The sequence below is a fragment of the Hippocampus comes genome, unplaced genomic scaffold (assembly GCF_001891065.2).
Source record: "Hippocampus comes isolate QL1 unplaced genomic scaffold, H_comes_QL1_v1.1 scaffold212, whole genome shotgun sequence".
Lineage (NCBI taxonomy): Eukaryota > Metazoa > Chordata > Actinopteri > Syngnathiformes > Syngnathidae > Hippocampus > Hippocampus comes.
The window spans coordinates 367,688-380,355 of NW_017806011.1; the positions used below are offsets into that span (position 1 = coordinate 367,688).

General features: G+C 40.6%; 1 protein-coding gene across 1 annotated transcript in view; it reads left to right on the forward strand.

Moving 5' to 3' along the window:
• The window catches only part of LOC109529256 (mitogen-activated protein kinase kinase kinase 7-like), a 53,634-nt gene that overhangs the window by 27,382 nt on the left and 13,584 nt on the right, over positions 1 to 12,668 (forward strand). The window contains exons 8-9 of the mRNA XM_019892548.1: positions 4,587 to 4,717; positions 8,047 to 8,131. Coding sequence (XP_019748107.1) covers positions 4,587 to 4,717; positions 8,047 to 8,131 — 216 coding nt within the window. The remainder of the gene's footprint in view (positions 1 to 4,586; positions 4,718 to 8,046; positions 8,132 to 12,668) is intronic.

Genomic DNA, 12,668 nt, shown 5'->3' on the forward strand with positions numbered 1-12,668 from the left:
TAACTATTCACACTCACACTCATACTCAGAGTCACACCTAGGGAGAATTGAGAACATCCAATCAACCTACCATGTATGTTTTTAGAATGTGGGATGAAACCGGAGTACCCGGAGAAAACCCATGCTGGCACGGGGAGAGCATGCAAACTCCACACATCCACCTATGCACTGTGAGGCTGACATTCTAACCAGTCGCCCACTGTGCTCCCTCAATTAATAACAATCATTCCAAAATATTTAATGAGTTTATCCATTCATCCATTATCCGATCTGCTTTATCCTCACAAGGGTCGCGGGGTGTGCTTGAGCCGATCCTAGCCGTCTTCGGGCAGTAGGCGGGGGACACCCTGAACTAGTTCACAGCCAATAGCAGGGCACACAGAGACAAACAACGATCCGCGCTCACACTCATACCTAGGGATAATTTAGAGTGTTCAATCAGCCTGTTATGCATGTTTTTGGAATGTGGGAGGAAACCGGAGTACGAGAAAACCAATGCGGGCCCGGGGAGAACATGCAAACTCGACACAGGAAGGCCGGAGCCGGGATCGAACCCACGACCTCGGCTTGACGCGCTAACCACTGGTCCACCGGGCCGCCCAAAGAGTTTATAATAAAATAAATCTTTTAATTGGTTTGATAAAATATGACTTAAGAAAAAAAGACATTGTCCCTTAACCATCAAACAAGTAAAACAACAATATGACACCCTGAAGCATTTTGATCTTTCTCTCGAGCAATGGCCAAAAATATAAACAAGACAGGTGGCCATGGCCATTTATTCTCTGTCAGCACCTCTTCACCTGTTGACCAATCTTTTCAGATGGGTAAAAGTCTGTTGGCAATTGCACCTTCGCATCAGGCAGCAACACTCCTTTGCACACCACTGACAGTGCCTGTGATATAATGATCATTAGAAGGTATATTCCGTGCCTTCAAAGTACCACTACGTAAATGATAGCCATTGTTTGAATAATAATCAACATTCAGCAGAGATGGGCACTTTACTTTACCCACAGTTGTTCAGTGTACGCCGTCAAGAAGACCGCAATAAAGGAGCAAGACGCTCAATTTCCTGGCTCATGAATAAATGAGTTTGGCATGCTGTTGACCTGCCTTAATACCCGGAGTATCTAACACGTAGCGATAACAGTACAGTTGTCCTCCATCCTCATCCTTTTAACGCACTTCCATTCCAGTCCCCCCTCCCCCACTCCGAAAAAATAAAAGCGTCCGTTCTTGAAGTTGGGGGAGAGAGGCTAAAGGCAGAGGTAGCCCAGCCTTCCGTGGGGGGGGGCACATGAAATGCATGTGAAGGGGTGGGGTTAATACCCTCAAGACGAAAACAGCACTTACTTTGCTATATATATATATATATATATATATATATATATATTCGCGTAGCATTGCCGATCTCATCTTGAATGATGTCTTTTGCGGCAACCGCATACAAATATTATCAGCGACAACATTTACATTACATATACAAAGACCGTCTTGAGTACGTTGATGCTGCAGCCGTATTGGATGTGGCAAAGTGAAGCAAATTGTGAATGTGCTTCCTCCTTGGAGATGTATTATCAAGAAAAAACTCACTAGAAACTCACTAATACGGAATTATTGCTTTTGATTGTATGAAATTATCCAAGCTCAGTTTTGCGCTATTTGCCGAATTTACGGCGGATTTGCTGACATAACGCTTCAACGCAACAATTGTCTGCTCCAGAATTGACAAGTAAAAGGAAAATAATATTTACATTGATCCCTCGCTATATTGAGAGAGAGAGAGAGAGAGAGAGAGAGAGAGAGAGAGAGAGAGGAGGTGATTGGGCTTCACCGAAAGCGACAGCACGTCTCTCTTCGCCTCCTCCTCATCAATACCAATTACCCGTACTTGTTTTATCATAAATACAATGGCTGCACGTGGATAGCTGGCCAGGAACTAGCTGGAGGCTCACGGCGGCTACATTGTCAGAGCATCAAATGAGAGCCGCCTTCTACGCCACCAACACAAGTCTCTTCGACTATCCCAGAAGGCAGTGCTGATGAATGTTAATTACTGCATCAGGTTTTCTAATTAAAGGCTAAAGTAAATACGTGTAGTGCTGTAGTCTTTGTCTCAAATATGTAAAGTTTAATCACTGTTTACATATTTTAAACATGTTGGTACCCACATACACTGACACAAAAATTCCTAGGTTGTGAGCCAACCCTCCTTCGCGGTCTTTCATTTATCGCGGCAGGGTCCCGGTCCACATTAACCGCGATAAGTGAGGGAACACTGTATTCATTTTCGATTTTCCACGACTTATTGGCTTATTGGCGGTCCAAATGCCTCTTTACTTGCAGACACTAATATGTAATATGTCCTTCCTCATTTGCCGTACACTGTACAGCGTACAGTGATGCAACGTGACAGTCTAAACCCGTAATGTAGGAATCTAAATGTTGCCTAATGTGCCAAAATTGTGATCGATGATCACCAAAATTTATGTTGACATCTTTACTTATGCTAACATCAACCTCTGAAAATAGAATGATCCCCCAAGTATTCGTGATTATAGGGTGTTTTCCTCTTCACAGAGACACTCACGAGGAAGGTTCCGGGTCACGAGAGAAACGCGTCATTCACAAAATACAAAACATGACATGTCTTACCACATTACACATTGCCACACTTTGAAAAATGTGCAGGACTCTCTCATACAAACCTTGACGTATTCATCGTATATACTCTTGCGTACTGAACCTTATTTTCAGTAACTCCGTGACTGACTGTTGCAGATAAGACTGACCATCAATCAAACCAAAATGACATCACTGTTTCTTTATATTTATAATGTCTTAGTGTTAAGCAACTTAACTTGAGTATTTCACAACACAAAAATAGCTACTATGATGAAATAAAATAATAATAAAAACTTCGTGCCTCAAATGGATGGGCATAAGAATTTTGGTGGGTGGACACCGAGAGAAACTGTCAGAGATTTTCTCGGACAAAGTTAAAGAAATGACTCGGCACACAGGAAAATTGTCTTCAATATCGGCGGGAGGGGATCTCTGAGAGCGAACGACGGTAGTTGCTCCGATGATCACACTCTCTCTCTCCCTTCCCGCCAATTCCGACTTTTATTGTAACATACACGGAAAACACTGCCCCCGACATTTGCATACCGCACCCCCGGTCCGGCCCCTCGGTGGTGATTGGTTACCTGTTTTTTAAACTTGAACCACCAGTACGTTGGCGCCTTTTCTGTCTGGTCTACATCGAATTAACATGTTGCAGACTTTGCGGATGGCCAATGTCGCCTGGGCGCGACGGGTAAACATGATACAATTTTGCTCAGGGTGGACACCGACAGAAACACAACACAGTCAACTTTCTTGACCGGCTGGATTGTTGAGTGTCCGTAGGTACTATATGTTCTCTGATTGTACACCAGTTGGCAGTGTTGCGATAAAAATACTGTTGAGATGAAAAAAGGAGAGGAGTTCTATAATGGTGACTAAGTCAGTCATATGAGCTAATGTTGTGCTGTTAATAGCCTGTTAAGAAAATACAGTGTACACTCTGGCCTTGTTATTTTGCCTCCCGACACCACATACTTCACCCGGTTAAGGCCGATTAAAGGGACGGTCGAAAACCCGCTTGCGTCCTTGCTAAGTCCGTCCTTTTTTTAAAAAAATGACACATTTGCACTTCTCAGCAGGTATTTTGGCCTCCTCTTCATAAGCAAACATCTCAAGTTTGAAGGGTGCTTTCCCCAGATGGCATTTTTGAGCTCCTTCCACAGAGGTTCTGTAGGATTTAGATCAGGGTTTGCCGCAGCCCTCTTCAGACTAATTCAATATCTGAGTTAATATGTGCAACTATAGACACATGATCATCACGCTGCTGGGCTGTGACCTTCATAGCCTTTACCTTTATAGATTTTCCTTCTAATCTGCAAGACAACTCTCTCCTCTGGCCCATGTATAGGAAGGTACAACCCATGTCACCAAACAGCACAGTGACTGCTTGTCACTTTTGAAACAGGTCACCTCCCGGCATGTACCAACAGAAGGTCCCATATTTTGTTTCCTTCTTTCTTTCACTGACAGACCAATAATTTGGGCCTCGTGTATATGATCACTTTTTGAAGGTTTAAATTGCTGTAGTTAGAACCGTAAGGATACAAGATTTTAACAAGTTCAAAGGGAAGAGGATGGTGAACAAAATGTAAAATAATTGATCATTGTTTATTTTGATGTTTAATTATAATAAATAAACCATGCGTTACTTCTATTGATTCCCCGATATACATTTGGAAGACATTAAAAACACAACTTTGCCAACCAGCCTTCAATTCGTTTTCCACCAACGTGAAGGTTCATTTGAGACATGGTGTCACCCTAATCATTGAGAGATGTATCAATTTCTATGTAATTAAAATTATTTCAAGACATTCCTCATAACCTCTGAATTTCATTGTTCATGCCCATCTGTATTAGAGCCATTTAACTCTCTCCTGTAATGTAATCGTGATTCAACTTTTATTCATTTGGCAAAGACTAACTTCCAGGCTATGGTTCATTATGCCGCCCAGGTACAAGGCCTCCTTTGATTAAAGACCTCCCAGAACCCATTGAAACTCTGATGACCCACTGCTGGGACAAAGAGCCAAACCAGAGACCATCTATGGAGCAGATCAAAAACACCATGAGCAATCTCATGAAGGTACTTTCTCCATCTTGTTTCTTTCCAGTCATCAATTTTGTGTATTACCAATATTGTTCAAGGTCACTGGGAAGCAAGAGCCCATCTCAACTGACTTAGGTTTCCAGTCAATTGCAGAAAACAGACAGAGAACCACAGTCTCACAGAAATCACCAGCAGGGTTATTTAACAAAAGTACCGTATTTTCCGCACTATAAGGCACACTTAAAAGCATTCAATTTTCTCAAAAGCCGACAGTGCATGGGCTTGTTCAAAAAATTTAACACGTCTCTCTTTTGCTCCTCCTCATCAATAACGATTAATTGTCTAATCATAAATATATTGGCTGCGCGGCGATAGCTGGCCAGCCGTTAGCTGAGGCTAACGGCGGCTACATTGTCAGAGCGTAAAGTGAGAGTAACACAAGTCTCTTTGTCTCTCTCAGAAGGCAGTGCTGATGAATGTAAATTACTGTATAAGGTTTTATATTTCAAGATTTAAGCAAATACGTGTACTGCTGTAGTCTTTGTCTCAAATAAGTAAAGTATTGTTATATGGCGAAAAAGCAGGCCGTGTGGAAAAAGAATAAAAAGTCAGTTCAGCCAGGATCCAGGAAGGAGATTTTCCCGTTTTGTTTATTTCAAGTAGAAACAGCTAACCAGGTTTAGCGGAACACAGATATCAATGTTCTGCAAGCTGTCCGGCCTCAGTGACTTCCTCAATCCCTTTTTAAAAGGAGTTCATCTGAGCTGCAAGCCAATCATGTCAGAGCTGCAATTGGCCATTCCCAGGTGGTTGCAATTACCTCCCCTGAAACAATTCGTGTTCTACAAAACCCGTTAAGCATCACACAATGATATCACACAGCAACAGTTTTGGATGGAGAGATATGTGCACCTTTCTCCCCATCCAAAATCCACATAAATTAATATGGTTCTTTTGGCTTTATGACAAGTACAAATACTGTTTGCATATTTTAAACACACTGGTACCCACATACAGTGACACAAAAATTCCTTGAGGGGGAGGCAACACTCCATCGCAGATTTTCACTTATCGCAGCAGGATCCCGGTCCCCATTAACCGCGATAAGTGAGGGAAAACTCTAATCCCAAAAGCATAGTTACCTACTGACTAAACAAAGAAGGAGACAAGCAAGACTTCTCAGAATATTTATTCCCCTGTGGATGTGAGCCCAGCAGTTTTGTGTGCCTTTTTGTTGAATCAAATATCTTCATAACTTTTGTCTTTCACTTAATGTTTTGTAATGCCATTTGTATTTATATGTTTCGGGTCCGTGTTTGTGACCAGTTTTAATGGCTTTGTTACAGCTGCAGTGGTTGTTAAGGCTCTGTATAAATGAATTGTATGGTATTGTATTCCTGTAGCGTAGCACTATCTAGTGCAGGTGTGCCCATTACGTCGATCCTGATCTACCGGTAGATCTAAGACAAGTCCCAAGTAGATCCGAGGAGTGTCGAGGAGAAAACAAAACAAACAAAAAAAAAAATGTGTGTCTTTGTACATGTTAGTAATATATTTTTTTGTGTGAATGTACGCTGCACCCTAATCATCCTATCAGTCTCATTTTCACAAAAAAATATATTTAAAAAATAAAGTAAAGCAGGTAATTCTTGAATTTACGGTGGCGCGTGATTACGTCGCCGGAAGTTGTTAGCGCTCAGCAGTCTTTAATTGCAGCTTGTGATCAGAGCTGTTGCTCTCTATCTTTTATCATAATTCTCATTCAGAGTTTGTTTCGTGTACAATTCACCGAGGGCACGGGCAAAGAATAGGCATCTAGGAGGGCCCAGGGAAGCACTTTAAAAGGTGTGGTGAGGTACGATAGTTAACAGGCTGCAAAAGTGCATCGCATGCCTCAGTTTCAGGCTGTTTCTCATCATGGCGTGCGTGCGTGTGCGGTAAGGGTAGATCCCGGGAGGTTAGGTGATCGAAAAGTAGATCTTCGGTCCAAAAAGTGTGGGCACCCCTGATCTAGTGGATGCACAGCGCAACCGCAGCCACTATTTTAACTTCTATGTGCCTTATATATGAAAACTGTTTTAAAATAGGCCATTTATTGAAGGTGTGCCTTCCAATCCGAAGTACCTTAAAGTGCAGAAAATACGGGTTATAAAATGTTTGAGCCACTTAACAAAATTCGAATTAGTGACTCACGCTCACAGTCTGGGCTGAAGCATGTCTCAAGTAATGCTTAGTGCAAATTATTTATTTATTTAGGTATTTATTTATTTAATTGGCCGTCGATGGTTGCCATGCAGTTTCCAGTAAAATGAAGTGAGCCAGACAAGAAAAATACAATGAAAAAAAAACGATTGTTTATTTAGTTTTCTTTTTTGAATGTTGTTAGTCAGGTAAAAAATAAAACAAAACCAAAAAAAAACGTACTTCCTTTCTTGAAAACTTATTTTTAAAACACGGCCCAATAACAATGAAAGCACTGCTCTCATCTCTCAAACATGCTCAAGCAAATGATGTAGTTGCTTTCTGAAGCAGATCCATAATTGGTTGTGACCTAGCCCTGAGCAACTGTGACGTGATTTTCAGTTGACAGCGAGTGGCAAAATGGCCGCCCGCCCCGCTGAGATGGACAAAAATGGGTGGACATTACTGCCTAACTCTTATTCCACAAACACAATACTGTATTCATCAGAATACCGTGCTTAGACTAGTGGGGCCGCAGAGAACATATTTTTGTCAATAAACGAGTCATCTGCTGCTGTAGCCCATCTGCCTCAAAGTTCAACGTACTGTGCGTTCAGAGATGCTCTTCTGCCTACCTTGGTTGTAACGGGTGGTTATTTGAGTCACTGTTGCCTTTCTATCAGCTCGAACCAGTCTGGCCATTCTCCTCTGACCCCTGGCATCAACAAGGCATTTCCGCCCACAGAACTGCCGCTCACTGGATATTTTTTTCTTTTTCGGACCATTCTCTGTAAACCCTAGAGATGGTTGTGCGTGAAAATCCCAGTAGATCAGCAGTTTCTGAAATACTCAGACCAGCCCTTCTGGCACCAACAACTATTCCACGTTCAAAGCCACTCAAATCATCTTTCTTCCCCATACTGATGCTCGGTTTGAGGCTGGAGATTGTCTTGACCATGTCTACATGCCTAAATGGTCGAAAACCGAGGTATGACTGTATATTAGAGCTGTCAAACGATTAAAATATTTAATCGTGATTAAAAACACAACTGTCATAATCAACTCATAATTAACTCATAATTAATCGTGATTACTCACACATTTTTTTATCCTTTCTAAATTTCCTTTTATATTTTTAGCCCTGGAGCTCAAACCAAGCTTTAAATGTCCCAATGTTTTCTCAGTACTTTCCAGGGTCTGATGAACCTCTCAGGCTCCCCCATCAGTCATCAACCAATAGAAGTGGCTCGTCATCTGCCACAAGTACAGGTGCAGTATACTGTTATCTTGTCTTATCAGTGTGAAGAGCATATAATTACAAATTATTCCAGACAAACACAATTATTCCCATTGGATGTCCAGCTCATTCTTTTGTTTGCTGTACGTTAGGTACATGTGCCAGACAAGTAAATTGTTCAGTACCAGGTTAATACGAAAATTAGGAATAACAGACCCTCCCTTGATATTGAATACAATAAATGACCTGTAGACTGGAACTGCATAACATTATTTGAGCAGCGTCCTTGCGATTTACGTTTGAGCAAAAGTCATACTGCAGGCACTGTGATGTGGAGGAGATGTATGAACTCAACATGGTCTCATCTAATTTCAAGGGGATCTGATCAGCTTGCACATTTGGGCTCTGCTCTGTATCGATGAACACTGTTCTCAACTGAGTCTTAATCCTGTTCAAAATTAGTCTCAGATTCTCTGTAACAACCAACTGTTCCTTGACTAAATTGGTGAGGGAGGTCAGAGTCAGAATCGTCTTCATTGACCAAGTATGTAAAGAAATTTGTCTCCGGTAATATAGACTACACTAGTATTGCAATAACAAGCAACTTTGATAAAAAAAATAAAATAAAATAAAATAAAAAAATAAGACATGAAATAGAAGTATAGAAATAATTTCCGTAATGTGAGGGTACCATTGTGCAGTAGGGCTGCCACAAACAATTGTTTTCGTAGTCGACTAATCACCAACAATAATCGCGATTCGTCGACTCATCGGATCAGCCTCCTAAAATAACTGATCTGTGCCTTTTTTTTTTCCTTTTTTTTTTTTCAGAAAACACGAAAAAATTAACCACATTCTGATGATATGTATTAATAATTTCATTCTGGGTATATAAATAAATGATATGTTTAACTACGGATGGAGCGGATGTTTAAGGCATTTTTTTAATGACTTAAGCCATTATTTGAAAAGGGTAAGGGTATACAAATTGCAGCATACTGCACCAGCAAGCAACTGCTCTTATATAACCATTATCTTGAATTCTTTAAGGTATGTAAAAATAAATAATGAAGACAACTACGATAGTTCATTTAATTTTCATTAAATTTCCAGCATTCCTTGAGCAATCTAAAAACAAGGACAATGATGATGATAGTAAAATATAAGAACTTTTCGTTAAATGCTGTTACCTTTAACATATACAACAAATGTGAGGTGTATTTAAACATAGAACATAAAAACTATGCATAGTAACACGCACATGCAACAATTACTGTTATGAATACAAAATATCAACATATAAATATATATTTTAACTTCAAAGGCCTTAAATGCCTTCAGTTTTGTTTTTACATTTAGAAGACTGTGCAACCATCTGAGTAAATTTGGGCTCAAGAAAACAAAATTAAACTAGTGCTGTCAGGAGATTACAAATGAGAGATTAATTAATTATGATCTGTAATTAATGGATCTAATTAAACTATATTTTAATCTACCGGTAATCTAAAAATTGCTTACAAAACCATTATTTTCATTTAAATTCGTTACATTATTGAGGCAGATCAAAAGATTGACATCACAAAAAAAGTGCCATTATGAAGTCTTATTCTTTTTAAACAGACTTGAGCAGATGCAGTCCTAACCATTTACTTTTTGCTGTATTTGAAACTAGTCCCACACCTGCAACCTTTAGTTTTGACCACCAGGGGGGATATCAATGTTTTGTTTTGGTTTGTTTTTTTGGAAATCTCCAAATAATTACAAAATAAAAATAAAATAGAACATCAGGTCCATAAAAAGTGCTTAGGTTGACATATCAAAAACACTTCTGAGCAATACAAGTCCTGAACTTGCTTCAGATAATACAAAAAATAAATAAAACGGACCTTTAAATCACAGTGTTGTAAGTTAGCACTTCAGAAATAACACTGTTCATCATTACAAAATAAAGTTCTGAAATAAACATCAATCATTTCTAGTAGGCTACAGAGGACACAGGAGCTATAATGACTTCATGCCTCGTCCACTGGGTATTCTTCTCGAGTTTAGTTTGCCAAAGAGCTTTGCTATGGCTCGCTTTCGATGCCGTTAGTCGTGGCTGCACTCGTGACTGGGTGCTTTGCATTGATGTGGTAGGCTGAACTTGAATTGCTTCGGTGGTAAGCAAACTCCTTACAAATTTGCCAAACCCTCTACCTTTATCAATAGGGCTGCCGTCACGGCATTTTTGGAACTCTCACATGCTCCTCCATGTTCACCTCTCCTTTCCTCACCGCTGCTTAGCTGGCCCTCCCAACTCCAATGGGAACCTATCAGTTTATGGTAAACAAGCCCAAACATAATGACAGCCAATCAATGTCCGTTTCAGGCTGTGACTGACCATTGTTTCCCACCCTCAACAACTCAAACACAGGAAGCCAACACATAAAAACTGATATTTTTAAGAGGCAACCCACCAACTGAAACAATAAAGTTAGAGATTAAAATTTGGATTAACCCGATTGAAAAACAATGTGATAAATGTGACTGTAATTAATTATTCGCAATCAATGTAATAATTTGACACCTCTAAATTAAACACATCTTGAAAGTATTCAATCATATTACAAAACCAAATGCGGCAGGCATCGAAACCGAAAAATAAATTCTCCACAAAAATGACATTTTCTTCTCACAAAAAGACAAGAAAAAAGTGCACTTTGTGCTCAGTGCTCACAATTTGTACTACTAGTGCAGGGGTCGGCAACCCAAAATGTTGAAAGAGAACGAAAATTTGTCTGGAGCCACAAAACCTTAAAAGCCTTATATAAGCCTTATAATGAAGGCAACACATGCTGTATGTATCTATATTAGCTATATTAGCTTACTATCAAAATTATTTAAGTTGGCTACAAATACACAATAAGCCTTCATGATTAATCGTTTTTTTTTTTTTTATTCATTGCAGTACATCCTGTAGAGCAGTGGTGCCCAACCTTTTTTGACGGAAGATCAACTTGTCGATTAACCAACCTCCCGCGATCGACCCGATACCGCACACGCGTGCATACACACGCACTTACACACGCATGCCATAATGAGCAACAGCTATTACGGCCCCGAAGATGATCGAGGCATGGAATGCACTTTTGTAGCGTGTTAACTATCGTTGCTCACGTGTACTGTTTAAAAATGCTTCTCTTGGCCCTCCAAGTCCCCGTTCTTTGCCAGTACCCTCGGTGAATTGTACATGAAACACCGTTTTTATTTTTTGTAACAACAGCCACCTGCCTGGCATCCCGTCCTTCTGATAGAAATGTGTGTCGCAGGCTGTGACACAAATCCTTGTTGCCAGATATGTTGATATGTAATATTTATTCGACACATTTTTAGTGCAACGGAAAACGTTAAGAATGTGTCATGTTTGTCCTCCGACAGAAACCATATTAAAAAATATAAATATTTCCCTCCCCCATCTTTTTCAAACATTTTTGAAAAAGCTCCAGGGAGCCACTAGGGCAGTGCTAAAGAGCTGAATGCGGCTCTTGCGCTGCGGTTTGCCGACCCCCGTACAAGTGAATAGGAAATGTGGCAGATTTTTTTTTTTTTTTTTTAAACGCTACCTCCACCCCATCGCAGCGGATCAACACTGCAGCAGGATAACATCTGCTCTCAAAAGTGAACACAAAGACATGCTCACTTCCCTGACAATGAACAACAGAACTGTAGATTAAGATGAGAGGTAGAATGTAATACAGTATTTATGTTTTGGGTTCAGTGCCTCCTGGATCAATGAGAGAGGGGTTCAAAATCCACGCTGACGTAGCTTGACGACCACGGCGTTTTCATGCTCCGTACAATGCAGCCGCCCCCGCCAGCTATTATTTCTAAAAAACTTTGTGGGTCTGTGTGTATTGGTGACAAGTGTCAGAGTGTAGACGCCCTAGTCTTTTCTCGAGTAAGTAAGCGCTTACGGTCGCCAAAAACGAATGAAAATGACAAAAACAAAGACAAAACGAGGAAGCATGTAACCGAGGTGGCCACTCGTGTCGGCGCCATCTTGTTATACCTCATTCCTTTCAGCTCAGGGTAGACCAGGGGTGCCCATTACGTCGATCCTGATCCAACAGTAGATCTAAGACAGGTCCCAAGTAGATCCGAGGAGTGTCAAGTAAAAAAAAAACCAAACAACCATTTGTGTGTCTTTGTACGTTAGTAATATATTTTTTGTTTTAATGTACGCTGCACCCTAATCATCCTATCAGTCTCATTTTCACAAAAAAAAAAAAAAATTAAAAAATAAAATAAAGCAGGTAAATCTTGAATTTACGGTGGCGTGTGATTACGTCAACGGAAGTTGTTAGCGCTCAGCAGTCTGCAATTGCAGCTTGTGATCAGAGCTGTTGCTCTCGATCTTTTATCGTTATTATTCTCCAGTGTTGTGTCCAAGGACCGGCAACCCGAGGCCAAGGCCAAGGCCAAGGACTTGCCTCCGAGGCCAAGGCCAAGGACTTGGAAAATTTTCCGAGGCAAGGCCAAGGCCAAGGACTTGAAAAATTTTCCGAGGCCAAGGCCAAGGACCAAGGACTT